The sequence below is a fragment of the Typopeltis vanoorti genome, chromosome 8 (genome assembly GCF_054136105.1).
Source record: "Typopeltis vanoorti isolate ZY-2024b chromosome 8, IOZ_Tvanoo_1.0, whole genome shotgun sequence".
NCBI classification, from domain to species: domain Eukaryota; kingdom Metazoa; phylum Arthropoda; class Arachnida; order Uropygi; family Thelyphonidae; genus Typopeltis; species Typopeltis vanoorti.
The window spans coordinates 42407739-42422041 of NC_143556.1; the positions used below are offsets into that span (position 1 = coordinate 42407739).

General features: G+C 34.0%; 1 protein-coding gene across 1 annotated transcript in view; it reads right to left on the reverse strand.

Annotated features, from left to right (window-relative positions):
- Positions 1 to 314: 314 nt before the first annotated feature.
- LOC150103951 (uncharacterized) overlaps positions 315 to 14303 on the reverse strand; it is a 39623-nt gene continuing 25634 nt past the window's right edge. The window contains exons 2-3 of the mRNA XM_090396868.1: positions 9502 to 9668; positions 315 to 1537 (exon numbers count right to left, since the gene is read on the reverse strand). Of these exons, the coding sequence (XP_090252994.1) occupies positions 664 to 1467 (804 nt within the window). The 5' untranslated portion in view covers positions 1468 to 1537; positions 9502 to 9668 and the 3' untranslated portion in view covers positions 315 to 663. The remainder of the gene's footprint in view (positions 1538 to 9501; positions 9669 to 14303) is intronic.

Below are 14303 nucleotides of genomic sequence, written 5' to 3' on the forward strand. Positions count from 1 at the left end.
GGTAGGTGGATGCTTCTTCGTTTGTCGTAGATATTTCAGTCAGTATTAAAATGTCTATTTCGTCAATATCTTCCTTCGGATAAGCTTGCAGGGTCAGCCATTATTTTTGAATGCTTCTGATGTTGATCTGGAGAATAGATAGTCCTTTTTTGGGGATTGTCACTTGTTGTGACCATATAATAATAATAATAATAATAATAATAATAATAATAATAATAATAATAATAATAATAATAATAATAATAATAATAATAATATACAGAAATAAATAGTAAGAATGAACAGTACCCTATAATAAAATGAATTATACCAAAAGAACTAAGAAACACAATTAGACCGATGAAACGTGGGAAACAGATTAAAACGGGCCACCTAGATTAAAGTCATGAAAGAAAAATAGATTAAAAGATTACGAATCACTCATAATATTTGAAATTCAAAACATAAGTTGGATACTTGAATTCCTTTGAAATATTTCTTCATAATACTAACATATAATATTATTGATTTTTGATTTTCATTCTTATATTTACTGAATCAAATCCGTTGTCCCATAAATTGCAAGACGTGCCATATCACCAAATGTTTTATTATAAGTTTTAACATTATTTTCATCAAAAACTTTTGGACCAGGATTTCCGTAATGCCGAATCACCACATGAATTACATAGAAAGTTTTCCACTGATCCCTCGAGTTTCATATAACATACCAAACATATCAAGTACTCCGAAATCATTAGCAGCTACTCGGTGTACCAGATGAGGATTAGGAACAAGTATAGACTGTGTCGGTAGCTGTCCAGCATTATAATACCACTTGTCACCTTCATAGAAATGATAAGTATCATACCACAGACGAAGAAAACGAGCATTCTTATGAGCCACTATAACTTGATTTCCAAGATAATAATTTCCATCGGGCCATCCAATAGCCATTTCATATTTTCTGAAAGAATCTAATGATTTTACTATATAAGAATCGGTGTCCAGGTAGATTCCACCATATTTCATTAATACTTGAACACGAGCAACATCCGATGCATGCCAAACATGGCTAACAGGTATTCCAAAAATGTGAGTTGGCTTTTCAAAATCTTTCACTTCCAAAATAGATATATTCTTCACCATTTCCCAATACTTTCCACTGAGCTCTCGTTGGTTCGAGTGAATAATTATTTTATCGGGTTTCTGGTGTTTGTAAGCTGCTTTTATGGTTACTGCTTCTATAAAACTAAGTTGAGGCTTGTCAAAATGGACAAAATGGACTATGTTTGGGACTACGTAATAACTAAATCCAGTAATATTATCAGCGTTTGAGAAATTAATCACATCTCCGGCCAAATAATTTTGGATGGTAGGAATATATAGCCATATTAAACCTGCTACTGATGCAGTAATTATTAAGGAAAAGGATATTATTAAAACCCTTTTTCTCTGTCTCGGTAATTTCATGTTACGCAGTATCATATTGTGCTTTGTTGGAAACACGGGCAGAAAAAAGGTAGCTTATGCGGCTTCCCAATACACCCTGGTAAATCTGAAAAATAAAATTACGTATTAATGTACGAGAAAAATTTAAGAAATAGTACATTTATTACTCAGAATTATACTAAGATTAGAATAATATGTATCATAAAACACACCTATATAAGTTCTGTGGAACAGCCTTCTGCATGAAGTATTCCCTCAAGACTACAACTTCCAATCCTTTAAGTGGAATATCAACCGATTATTTTGCTTTTTACCTCAGCCCACACACTACATTTATATTTTAATAAATCGGTGACGTAGCTAGAGCTTTTGCCACCCGGGGCGATCCCTGAGTTGGCCGCCCTTCTCAATACACACCAAAAACACTACAAAAAATTCAAAAAGACATACAGCATTTCTGACATCTGAGGGTTAGTCACGTCACCAGTGGTCAAACTGGCGGGCGTTTTCGTCGTCCCAACTCCCTGAGTGCAGAAAACGCGCAGCAGTATGATAGATTTGTTTAAATCTAAACTCTAGACTAGGGGATTAGCGACTTTTTTTTAGTGTGCATGCCAAAATCGCCAAAGCTTTGATGCAAAATTTTCTCACGTGCCAACCGAAATTTTGGGAAACATATTATTATTTGGTGTCTTTTAAGTATTGGGAAGACACTTTCAAATAATCAAAAATCACACTAGGGTGGTAAAATGAAAGAATATTGTAAGAGTGATTATTGTAAGCCATGTAAGATTGAATGAATGTAAAAATTAGTGAGGAATTTTTACTTAAAAGTCCTTCTACACTGTTGATAGCAAAAATATTTTTTATTTGCATTTCAGTGTAATTCTAGCTGACATATAAAGCCGCACAATTTAAAGACGCAATTTTAACATCTGCAAGAGTAAACAATAATTCTGAATTTCTTTTTTTTTAAAATAAAGATCAGTCAGTCATAATTTTTTTCAAGTTTTTCCAGTATATTGTAGTGCACAATCTCATAATCGTTTTACTTGACTAAATAAAAGAAAATAAAATTAAAGATATAATTTTATTACTTCTTAATCCATTACGAGTAATACATAAAAATTACAGATAAATTGTTATTTTATTTACATAATAATATAAACAGAAATTAATCTTTACCATTTTTAACAGAAAACATCAAATCAAAACTAGACAAAGAAAAATAGTGGACATTTTATTTATTTAGCATCAATGAAACTTCTGCTGTTGCTACATCACTAATGACGGATAATTTATATCAGGTTTATATTTTGTAACCTGTAGATATACGCATGCTCTACTAATTTCATCTGCAAGTCTTCTCCTGTTACGAGAATTAACAAAGTTCATCACTGAGAACAATGATTCACAAGACTATGTAGATGCAGAAATGGATAATAATGCTGTTGCATGGGTTTCTAAACATACAAAAGTTTGGAGAATAGCATTCCAAGTTCTCAGTACCTCTTCTTCCGCACGTCTCTCTGTTACTCCCGTCTTTAGTCGCTCGTTTTCAATATTTTCCAAGTCAACTCTGAGATCAACAAATTTCTGCCTCGAAATTGAGTTACTTTGTTTGAAAATCGATCAACTGCATTTCAAAATCATCCATATTTCTCCATGAAAACATCTGCAAGTTTATTTGAAGATAATTTTGTGTCCTGTAGTTTGAGATTGAAGTCATTTAAATGTTCCAAAAAAATCTGCAAAAAACATCCGTTTATAAATCCACATTATGTCATACATTTCTTTATAACACATTTGTTGATTAGTCAAAAAGAGATTTATCTCATCCAGACATTCAACGTTTCTGAACAAGACCTCGACTAAGCCAACGAACATTGTTGTACGCTATTATTCCTTCGTACACCAATCCACCTCATTCAATAGATTCTGAAATTGTCTTTTATTCAAAGCAGGTGCAGAAATGTAATTAACAACTTTGGTTACTGTTTGCATCACTTATTGAAGTTCTTTTAGGCCAGCGTTTGCACATTAATTCTCCTCACGTAGGATGCAATGAAAACCTATCAGTGGATGATCACCATATTTTGCAAACAGATTTACAAAACCAATCATGCTGGGCGCGCACCATCTGTAGTGACGGATGCCACTTTTGAAATATCAGTTTGTCGAATAGATAATTCGTTCATAACTTCTTTACATATTTCAACCCCACTGATACGCTTAGGTAGTGTTCCAATGTTAATCCTCTCTTCGCATACTTCGTCATGCCTACAAAATCGAGCAAAGATTGCCAGCCTAGCTGATGATGTAACGTTTGTGCTCTCATCAACACATATAGAAACGAACTTACCTGAAACCAAACTTTTGTTAATTGTTCTTCTGTAATCCTTTCCAACTTATGTATCCTATCCTTAATTGTTTTTCTACTCACAGACAATTCTTTAATGCGCTGAATAATTTTTAGCTTTTCCGAAAGATTGTGAAAAAGGACAGGCGCGCATTCTAGCAATGCTTCTTTAATATACTCCCCATAATAACCGAGTGGTTTTCCATGATGGGCATTTACTTTTGAAACCTTAAAACTAGCAGCAACTAAGTTGGAACTAGGTCTACCTGAAATAAATATTATCAACGTATCGGACTGTTTTTTTCTCTTGATCAGTTCACTAGAAATAAATTCTCTCTGTTCTTGCTCAATTTTATTACTTAATTTCTTATGAACAGTTACAAAATGTCTATTTTCAGAAGTCTTACAAACAACTGATTCGGAAAATAAATGCATAATGCTTTATTATCTTTCTTAATCTTGCCAAATTTTTCAGTCCAATATTATTTAAATTGTCTAATATCCTTTTCATTTGAATGTCTGTTTCTTTGCTGGTGGTTGTGACATTGAGCTAAATCTGTAAAGAGCAAATAGCAAATAAATAAATAAATACATAAATAAATAAATATATATATATATTGTTGTTGTTGTTGTAAGTGTGTAATGTTTCTGTCGATCTTTTTCGTGTATATTATATCTTTGTACTTTGACACCTGAAGAAGTTGGCTTTACAACGAAACTAGTTGTGTCTGTATTAAACATTTATTCTTAATTATCTCGATGGTTGTAGTCATTAAAATTACTAAACATGTTCATAAACCGAGTCAATCTGCATACAAATTACAATATTCCTTATGACGAGGATACCCAACATCTCATCAAAGACTACCAAAGGATCGGAACTAATTGTAGATACTAAACGCAGTCTAGCTTCTTTTTTCACCAAGAAACGTTCTCTAGAAAACCGCTTAGAAAACCGCTCTAGAAAAATAGATCTTCCGAAGAACCGCTTTTCTCTTTGACAATATGTCATGGAACAACACGAAAGAAATCAGCGCACTTTTGGTTCCAGATCCGAAAACATAAACAAATTTAAACTTGTCAGGAAGTTCGATTCTCTCAGACATACAGGAACGTTCCTTCTCTTCTTATGCTTCCTCTTTTGTTAAAGAAGTAGTTGTAAATAAATCGTCACATATCCTCACAACGGCAGAAGAAAGTGTTCTTGCAAAGGAACTCAATTTCGTCCTCGCTCCTACATCCATTCCCAAAGAGCTTTTTCTCACTAAGATAAAAGTTGCCTCCTTACTTCCAACCCAAGACGCAAACCTACTTCGGATGGAGGATATTTTCACAATAAATAATAAAAACCTCCTTCTGACAACGTTTCTCCTAGTGAAAGAGTGGCCATTAAAACACTGAGAAAGAACAAAGATATTATTATCCTACCAGCTGACAAAGGAAATGCTACAATGAATCTTAATAAAACAGACTACCGCAACAAAATTCTTAATTATTAGAGGCAGATACTTATTCAGAACTTAATATGGAACCCACAAGAGAGTTACATAATAGGACCAACAATCTTCTAAAATCAACTTCGGAATTACCTAGGAATATCCGCCTTTCGCTCAGATCCCTTCATCCTCTTATCTCACGTTTGTATGGCCTTCCTAAGACTCACAAAATAAATACTTCCTTAAGACCCACAGTTGAAGGCATCGACTCGCCCATATATAACTTATCAAATAACTTGCCTCATCCTTAAGACATCTCACAGGTAAATCCGCTTTTTACATCAAGAATTCAGCTGACTTTGCGTGCAAGATCAGAAACCTAAAACTGGACAAGTCAGTCATGATGGTAAGCTTCGACGTAGTTTCTCTTTTCACCAATGTACAAACTCAGGAAGTTGTCACTCTTCTCAAGAACAAATTATCCAAGAAACTCTTCACGCTACTTGCCCATTGGGTCAGCTCAGGCTACTTCAGATTCGAAGACAAGATCTACAAACAAAACACCTGTCTAGCAATGGGTAGTCCGCTTTCCCCGGTACTAGCAAACCTATTTCTCGAAAACTTTGAAGAAAAAGGAATTTCTTCGGCCACAATGAAACCCAAAATCTGGCTCCTTTATATTGACGATGTTTTTCTTATATGGGAGCACGGGGCCCAGACAATCTCAAAGTTTTCTTAGAGCATCTAAATAACTTTCATCACAACATCAAATTCACCTCTGAGCTAGAAGTTAACAATTGTCTTTCTTTTTTAGACATAAAACAAAACAGGAGTACTGATAATATTAAAATTTCAATCTACAGAAAACCAACGCATACAGATAGATATCTTCATGCTTACTCTCACCACTACCCTCCTCAGAAATATGTCATTATTTCCACTCTTGCACACGGGGCCAGTTCCTTATTATCAGACGACGAAGAGTTTCAAAATGAAATAAACTCCCTCACAAAGACCATTGTCAATAATGGCTTTGCGCCAGAAAGTATTGAGAAACTTCTTTTTCTTCGCCGTCAACAAACTATTGAAGATTCTACTATCCCCAGAGCTTAAATTTCCTTGCCTTACATTAGTTCTTTCTCCCCCAAACTGGCTAGAATTTTAAAAAAGTTCGACATCAAAACGTGCTTCTCTGCTCTTCCTAAACATCCTAAACTAGTGGTTGTGGCATTCTGTTCAATGTGTAAAGAGCAGGAAGCAAATAAATATATATGATAATCATCATCATCATCATACGTATCTAGGATTTAGGCCTAGCATGGCTTGTTCCGGCCTTAGAAGTCATCGTTGAATCGTTTAAGAGGACATCCTGGTTTTCTTTTTCCTAATGGCTTGTACTTTAAGGCTTGTTTTGGTAATCTTTCTGTTTTCATTCTTTGAACGTGTTCCATCCATTTATGTTTATATTTTTTAATTTTTTCTACTACTGGTTCTTGGTTTAATTCTTTCATAATACCTTCGTTTCTTTTGTGATCAAATAGGGTATACTTTGCAGTTTTTCTCATAAACTTCATTTCTGCTGTTGTTAATCTTTGTTTGTCGTTTTGTTTTATTGTCCAGATTTCTCTTCCATACGTTAAGACCGGTAAGGCTAATGTATTGTATACTTTTAGCCTGGTTTGTTTTTGAACTAGGTTTGGTTTAAATATAGAATTAATTACACTTGTTATTTTTAAATATATGATATATGATAAATGTATGAAAAATATATGATAATAGTATGTTTATATATATATATGTATATATATATATATGACTACTAATATTAACTCGGCGTTGGGATATGTTCATTTTAATATAAACTGACTAAAAAACCGAGAATTCTAACAAATTGAGATTTATTTGGAACGCAACATGTTTCGTCGGGATCGACTTCATCAGGCGTTAAGAACATAGAAAGATATTAAAAGACACAAAACATTGAGACGCTCTGAAACTATACAATTATAAAACTATAATATTCGACTGTAAATTGCAGTTATTATGAACTTGAGCTATAGTCCGTGTTACAGTTCTATAGTTGTCTACTTGTGCGTGTGTGGAACCACGCGATCTCCAGTATCTGATAGTAGAGATGAAAGAGTCAGGCAAATTATAGCTGAGATTGTTGTTAATATGAAGAGGGTCCAAGGTGATTTCTTTTGACTCGACAATGCGGCGTTCTACCTCATCGTGGCAAATGTGTAGGTTTGAAGTTGTTGTCCAATTTATTTCATGTTGGCGGCTTTCGTTGTTCGTGTTTATTGAAAACAGGACATGGCCCGACAGAGCAGTAGCTCTGGTTCTCTTATAAGCAATGTCTCTCTGGTGCTCCTCGAGACGCAGTAGGATACATTTCTCCGTTTGCCCATAGTAAGGCTTTCCGCACTCATATGTGACCTTGTATACACCTGGGAATTGTAGAAGGTTGCGTAACAACCTTCTTGTAACATGTTGCGTTCCGTAGCTTTAACAATAACTTATGTTTATGGCAATGTAGTGTAGTTTGAATGTCGGGGTGGCTTAAGTGTCTGTTAGGATCACTGATGATGATATGGCAATGTAAAGAAAATTTACAATTATATCTAATAAATTAAACATATTAATTGACAATAAATGCTTCCAATCCATATTTTAATGACTTACGATTTAATTAAATTCACACATAACACTTTGGAAAACCAATAAATTCTTTACACTGTCTGGCTGACTGGTGATGCAACAACTGAACGGGACAAAACTTGTACGTCGGTATATCGCTGAGATAGACGGCTTGGAAATAGGATGTTTGGATCATTTTCTTATTATTTATTATTACTAAATCAGTTGATAGTGTTTGTTTCTTTATTGCATTTTTATCTGGTTTTTCTCTAGTTAATAAAATTGTATTCTATTAGTTAAAATATACAACTCAGTAAATAAGGTTAGCCCTGGGTTGCGTGCCAGAAAAAATTTGGTGGAGAAGTTGGTAAAGGAAGCATCGGACATCAACGGGCAGTGAGCTCATGGTACGTAATGATGATGATGAATAATTTATTAGTGTTTAGGTGGTTTTATTTAAGATATAAAAACTAGTTTTGCTGCTTTAAATGAAAAAGCGAATTTATTAACAGATAAGATAAAATTTAAAGATGAGAAGGAAAGAGTGAAAAAAGGAAAAAAATGCGTGATGACGTCGTTTCATTTCACAATCTAACGATGAGATTATATTACATTGGAAAGAAAATTTCATTTTTAATGCTTTTAATTTAATGTCAATCGAGATAAGCTAATTTTGGAAATTAATGAAAGAGTAAAAAACTATTTAGACATATAGATCAAGTGTTGACATGAATAAAAAAACATTTAAGAAGTAACTTGCTCGAAAATAAAACAAATTACCTGTCGTTATTATGCATTGAATCAAATGTAATGGACTCGATTAATTATGATGACATTATAGATATATTTGCTAAAACAAAGCTGGAAAAAACTTTGCTACTACTTTTTTAAATTTAAATTTGAAATGATTTATTTTTATACTTTTTTTTAAAAAAATCCAAATTTATGTATACCAATGTTGTGTTATTTTTATTTTATTAAAACGAGTTATTATGGAAACAATAAACTAAAAAAATAAAAAAAAATTTGCATGAATTTTATTAACTGAAATAGACTTCTTTTGAGGCCTCATCATGATGTTGCGCCTAGAGTCTCAAAAAGTATAAATTGCCCTGCATTTAGTCTTCAAAAAGTAAGTTGGTCTAAAACAGCCTCGCCTACTCCTTGTAGGAAAATAAAAGCCATTAGCGGATTTATTTTATTATTAAAATACAGAATGCCTGATTTTACCTTGTGCTTCTCAGTCTGTGTCCCCCCCCTCCTGTTTTTATTTATTTTTTTTTAAAGCCTTTTCTGCCGGGAATGTGGCGTTTTTTTCCGAAGACAGCCGACTGAGTTTTTAACGTGGAACTCGAAAAATCGACCTTAGATCTCACAATAATGTTGCCTGCAATATTCACGTGCACCCTTCCTTCTGAGCATGCCACCTAGGAATGCAGTCTATATAAAGGATCGATCGTTTTTTTTTTTTTAAAGTTAGGACTACAAAAAAAAAAAAAAAAACTGCTGCCCATATCCTTTGGGAATAAATTATCATTAGATGATTATTACTAATATTATTCAAATATATTATAAATTTATCATAATAAAATTTCATGTACATTTTAACTAATATTATTCCTATCAATAACTTACAATTTCATGGATTTTGCTCAGTTCCTTATTCCGCATAAAATATGCTATTCCTTGTTTGCATGGCATCGGTTGCACTCTGTTGACTATGATTGGTGATCTTCCCGTTTTTTGGGGGAATTGCTTGGAATTAGCAGCTCGGAGTAAGATGATCGTAAATAATGGCTTGGCTGTTCGAATGCACAAAAAAAAAAAAAATAATAATAATAATTGTTTAAGTACACAAAATTTTAACTTTTGAAGACGCAATGCCAATGTTCAACTGGAATTTTCTGTAATGACGGACAGAGGTTATTTGGTTATCTCTAACACTGTATCGCTCAATAAAGAGACTGTCATAAAGAGGGTGATAGTACTGACGCTGTACATATTATACAAGCTTTTAATCAAAACATGGCCAGAAGGCGTAATGCTATAATTAATCTCTGGAAATATAAAAAAGATAAAAGATAAAAATGAAACTATAACACCAAAGCAATCAAGCGTTGGATATTCTGTCTGTCAGTAATTCAAATAGCACTTACTACATCACAAAGACAAAAGTAAATGAAAAAGTTTAAAAAAGATAAGCGGAATAAACTTTACAATGCACGAGAATCAGAAAACGATAAAATCATGGAAAAACACACTAATAAAAATAGAAAATATGAGATTTTTGATAATACATCTAATACCATATATTCTTCCGAAAAAGCAACCAATAACTTTATAAAGATTTCATACATAGCATAATATAGTATATTATAAAAATCAAGTGGATATTATATCCAGCATTACTTCAAAGCCGGATGTAGAAACTATGAAAGTTTCGTACAAATAAGTTGCCCAGAGAGATTACGGGAATACGCCGGCCGGCTACGAGTCAGCCTAGCGCGGATCACTTTAGAAAACATGCACGCTACACAGGCGTCCATTATTATTATTATTATTATTATTATTATTATTATTATTATTATTATTATTATTATTATTATTATTATTTTCATACAATTTTTGATTCAGTGCTCTTGCCAAAACAGTACAGAGTCCTGCAGCAGTGCGGGTAAGACTACAACTGCACGGTAAGCGTGTTTTTTTTTTTTCCTTTCTTTTTAAGATAGATACTTCACATTGATAATCATGGAAAAACAGCTAAATGAGACAATATTCGAGGAGGTAGATAAAGAATTTATAAGACTAGGTGAACTACTTAACAACAATTGGCAGGGAAAAGTGATATTTTACGACACGTTTTCCCCGGAAAGTGTCACAGACGTTATCGCAGAAGGTCAGTCAGATTCAGTGCCTTCTACTTCTTCAGACTTTGTAGAAGTGCGAGCACGCAAAAAGCGAAGAACAACAGAAGAACCGCACAATGACAATAATGAAATGGAACAGGATTCTCAGGGTTCGGACGCCGCTATTTCTCGGAAAGAAAAGGTGCCTCCGATCATCCTCAGAGAAAAGCAGAAGTGGGCAGCTTTAACATCCACAATGTCCAATCTGCACATTGGCTTCATTAAGGCCAAAAACATAGATGAAGGCATAAAGATCCAGCCAGCAACAGTGACAGACTACAGAAGGTTGTCCAAAGAACTGGACGACAGAGGCATCCAGTATCATACCTTTGCGCTCAGTTCCGAAAAAACTTAAAAGTGGTCCTTCGTGGTGTCTGTGAAGACATTGACACAGCATAAATAGCTGCTGACCTGAATTCTCAGGATCTGCCTCCAGTCAAATATTAGCTTCCTTTAGCGATGTAAATTTTACTTTCTATGTAACCACAACAGATAGCGGGGAATATGAAAAGCATCTTGCTTTAACCCTAAAGACATAAATGTCAATTGTCAATTGTCAATTCCTTAGTACTGAGAATGATTACGACGAAGAGAGAACCCTGTTTTTTAGGATTGACGTTAGTGAAGTTTTTTGTCGATTCAGGAAGAAGACAGACGTGTTTACTTCCTTCTGCTAGAAACCGTGCTCTTTTAGGCTGTATTATACTATTTACGGAACCAGTGCAATTCTGTGAATCTCGAATTGCACTGGCTCTAACCGTGCCCGAATTCCTACTGTCTCCCTCTACACGAAATGTGTAAGAGAGCAATGGTTACGTAGGCACCACCCGAAATCAGGAACTTTGGTGGATGTATGGTTTTAGGGAGGTAGATAATTCGAGCTGAGCCAAGTAATTATCTTATTCTTCCTTTAACACTTATTGATTCTTTTCTAACATAGACTGCTAGTAGAACACCTCGGTCCACAGGTGCACAGGTCCGTAGACCTGCGGGATTTTTCTTGCGGCTAATCGCACAAGTAATCACCGTGAGCTTGTCCGATCCAGACACCATCATAGACTTGCTCGATAAAGAGCTGGCACTCAGCTTCTTAAACAAACTTTTAAAACAGTTTGAACTTGATCGGCCAGCGAGTATGATTGATTCAGACATCATAATTGACTCTCTTGATAAAGGGCTAGTACTCAGCTTCTTAAAAAAGCTTCTAAAAAAATTTGAGCATGAATGGCTAGGCTCCCGAAATTTATATTCATTTCCTCGGATTGATGATGATGAGAATGAAGACACTCCTCAAATGGAGTAAAAACTTAACTTAGTGGTCTCCGTTGTATTATACTATTTACGGAGATATTCAGTGAACCTTGCCTTGCACTATCTCTAACCCTTCCCGAATTCTTACTCTCTCTCTCCCCCTCTACACGAAATGTGTACGAGGTCAATGACCGCGTAGGCCCCACCGGAAATGAGGACCAGTGGTGGAGAAATAAAGTACGCAAGAAGCGCAAAACTCACGACTCGGAGCCAACAAATGATGTTGCCATGAATCAAGACGCTCTCAATTTGGACTCCTCTTCCTCCTCCAATGAGAAGGTGCCGCCAATCATCCTAAGGGAAAAGCAGAGATGGACAACCTTACGAATCACAATGGCAAATCTACAGATAAATTATTCTACAACTAAAAATGTAGACAAGGGCACCAAATTCAGCCCGCCCCGGTGACAGAGTACAGAAATTTAACAAAATATATAGACGCCAGGGGTATTTAATATCACACCTTCTCACGTAACTCGAAAAAAAAAAAATTGAAAGTAGTGCTCTGAGGAATCTAACAAGATATTTGAGAACAAAGAAACCATACCAGATTTAAACGAATCGCAATGGTAGAACATATAATACAGAAAAACACGGGGTTCAGGTGTTTTAGCTGCGGTGATTAAACATTACTTTGATGCCAACTACAGGATAACCAGAACCACATGTCATATCACAAAACTCAGACAACTAACTACATCGCATATAAATATAACAATGGAAAAGCCATTTGGAGCTTCCACATTCCAAATATATTAAACTAAGTTTTGGAAACAGAAAGCTTACAAATTACAGTGCCCTAAACAGAGACTTAAGAGTAGAGTATCAACAAGAAACAGATATCTTACATACCATAAAAAATAAATGAGACACACTATGCTCCTTCATGCTTTCCTGTTCAATAATGCATCGGAGGATTGCTAGTTTCTCTCTCCTTCTCTCTCTCTCTCTCTCTCTCTGTGTGTGTGTGTGTGTGTGTGTGTGTGTGTGTGTGTGTGTGTGTGTGTGTGTGTGTGTGTGTGTGTGTGTGTGTGTGTGTGTGTGTGTGTGTGTGTGTGTGTGTGTGTGTGTGTGTGTGTGTGTGTGTGTGTGTGTGTGTGTGTTTCTCATCCTACTGCATCAGTTTAAAATATATCTCAATGTATTAATTTTCAGTCTATTTGGTCATTCCTCAGACAAACCTAACACAAACTTCGAGGATGCAAGCTGATCCATTAGTGCTTATCCAGAATCCATGCAAAGGAAAAAATATTTCATTTATACAACTGTAAAAGTATTAAAATAAACTTGCATTATAGTATACAAATTGTAAAAAATTAATTTTATGTAAACGTTTATTGTTCATATGTACAAGAAATAATATATATATATATATATATATATATATATATATATATATATATATATATATATATATATATATATATATATATATATATATATATATATATACATATACATACATATATACATATATACATATATATAAATTAAGTGGATATTAAATCCAACGTCATTTCAAACCGAATGCAGAAACTATAAAAGTTTCGTGCAAAGATTAACTGGACCTACGCTTTTAGCGGTCGTGCTTTCCTATTAGGTTCGGCGAGGGTAACTAGTAATATGGCACGGTGTATTCCCGTTAGCTCTCTGGTAATCTCCGCACGAAACGTTTATACTTTCTATATTCGGGTTTGGAAGGATGTTGGATTTAATATTTATATATATATATATATATATATATATATATATATATATATATATATATAAAATACGAATGTATACAATGGAAATAGAAAGCGTGAAAGAAAATCAATTATGATGAAAAATAATGAATGCCCTCTGTACTTTCCGAAGTCTTTGTACTGGACAGAAAGTTTAATTTTTAATAAGTTTAATTAATAATAAGTTTAATTAATAGTAAGTTTAATTTTTAATATTATATATGTAAATACTGTTCATTATAATAAATTATTCCAAACTCTGAAAAAATATTATTATTATTATTATTATTATTATTATTATTATTATAGTCAAATGGAGGCCGCAGGAGTTTTCTTCCCAGAAATACATGTTTTTCATCATGAAAAACAGGCACACTCAGAAGAATACACGCAAGTAACATACGTAATACACTAGTCATAGATTCTGTTCCTTAAGCAGAATTCAAAGCATCCCACCTCAACTCTGTATAAAATTTAGTTTCTTAATATGTCT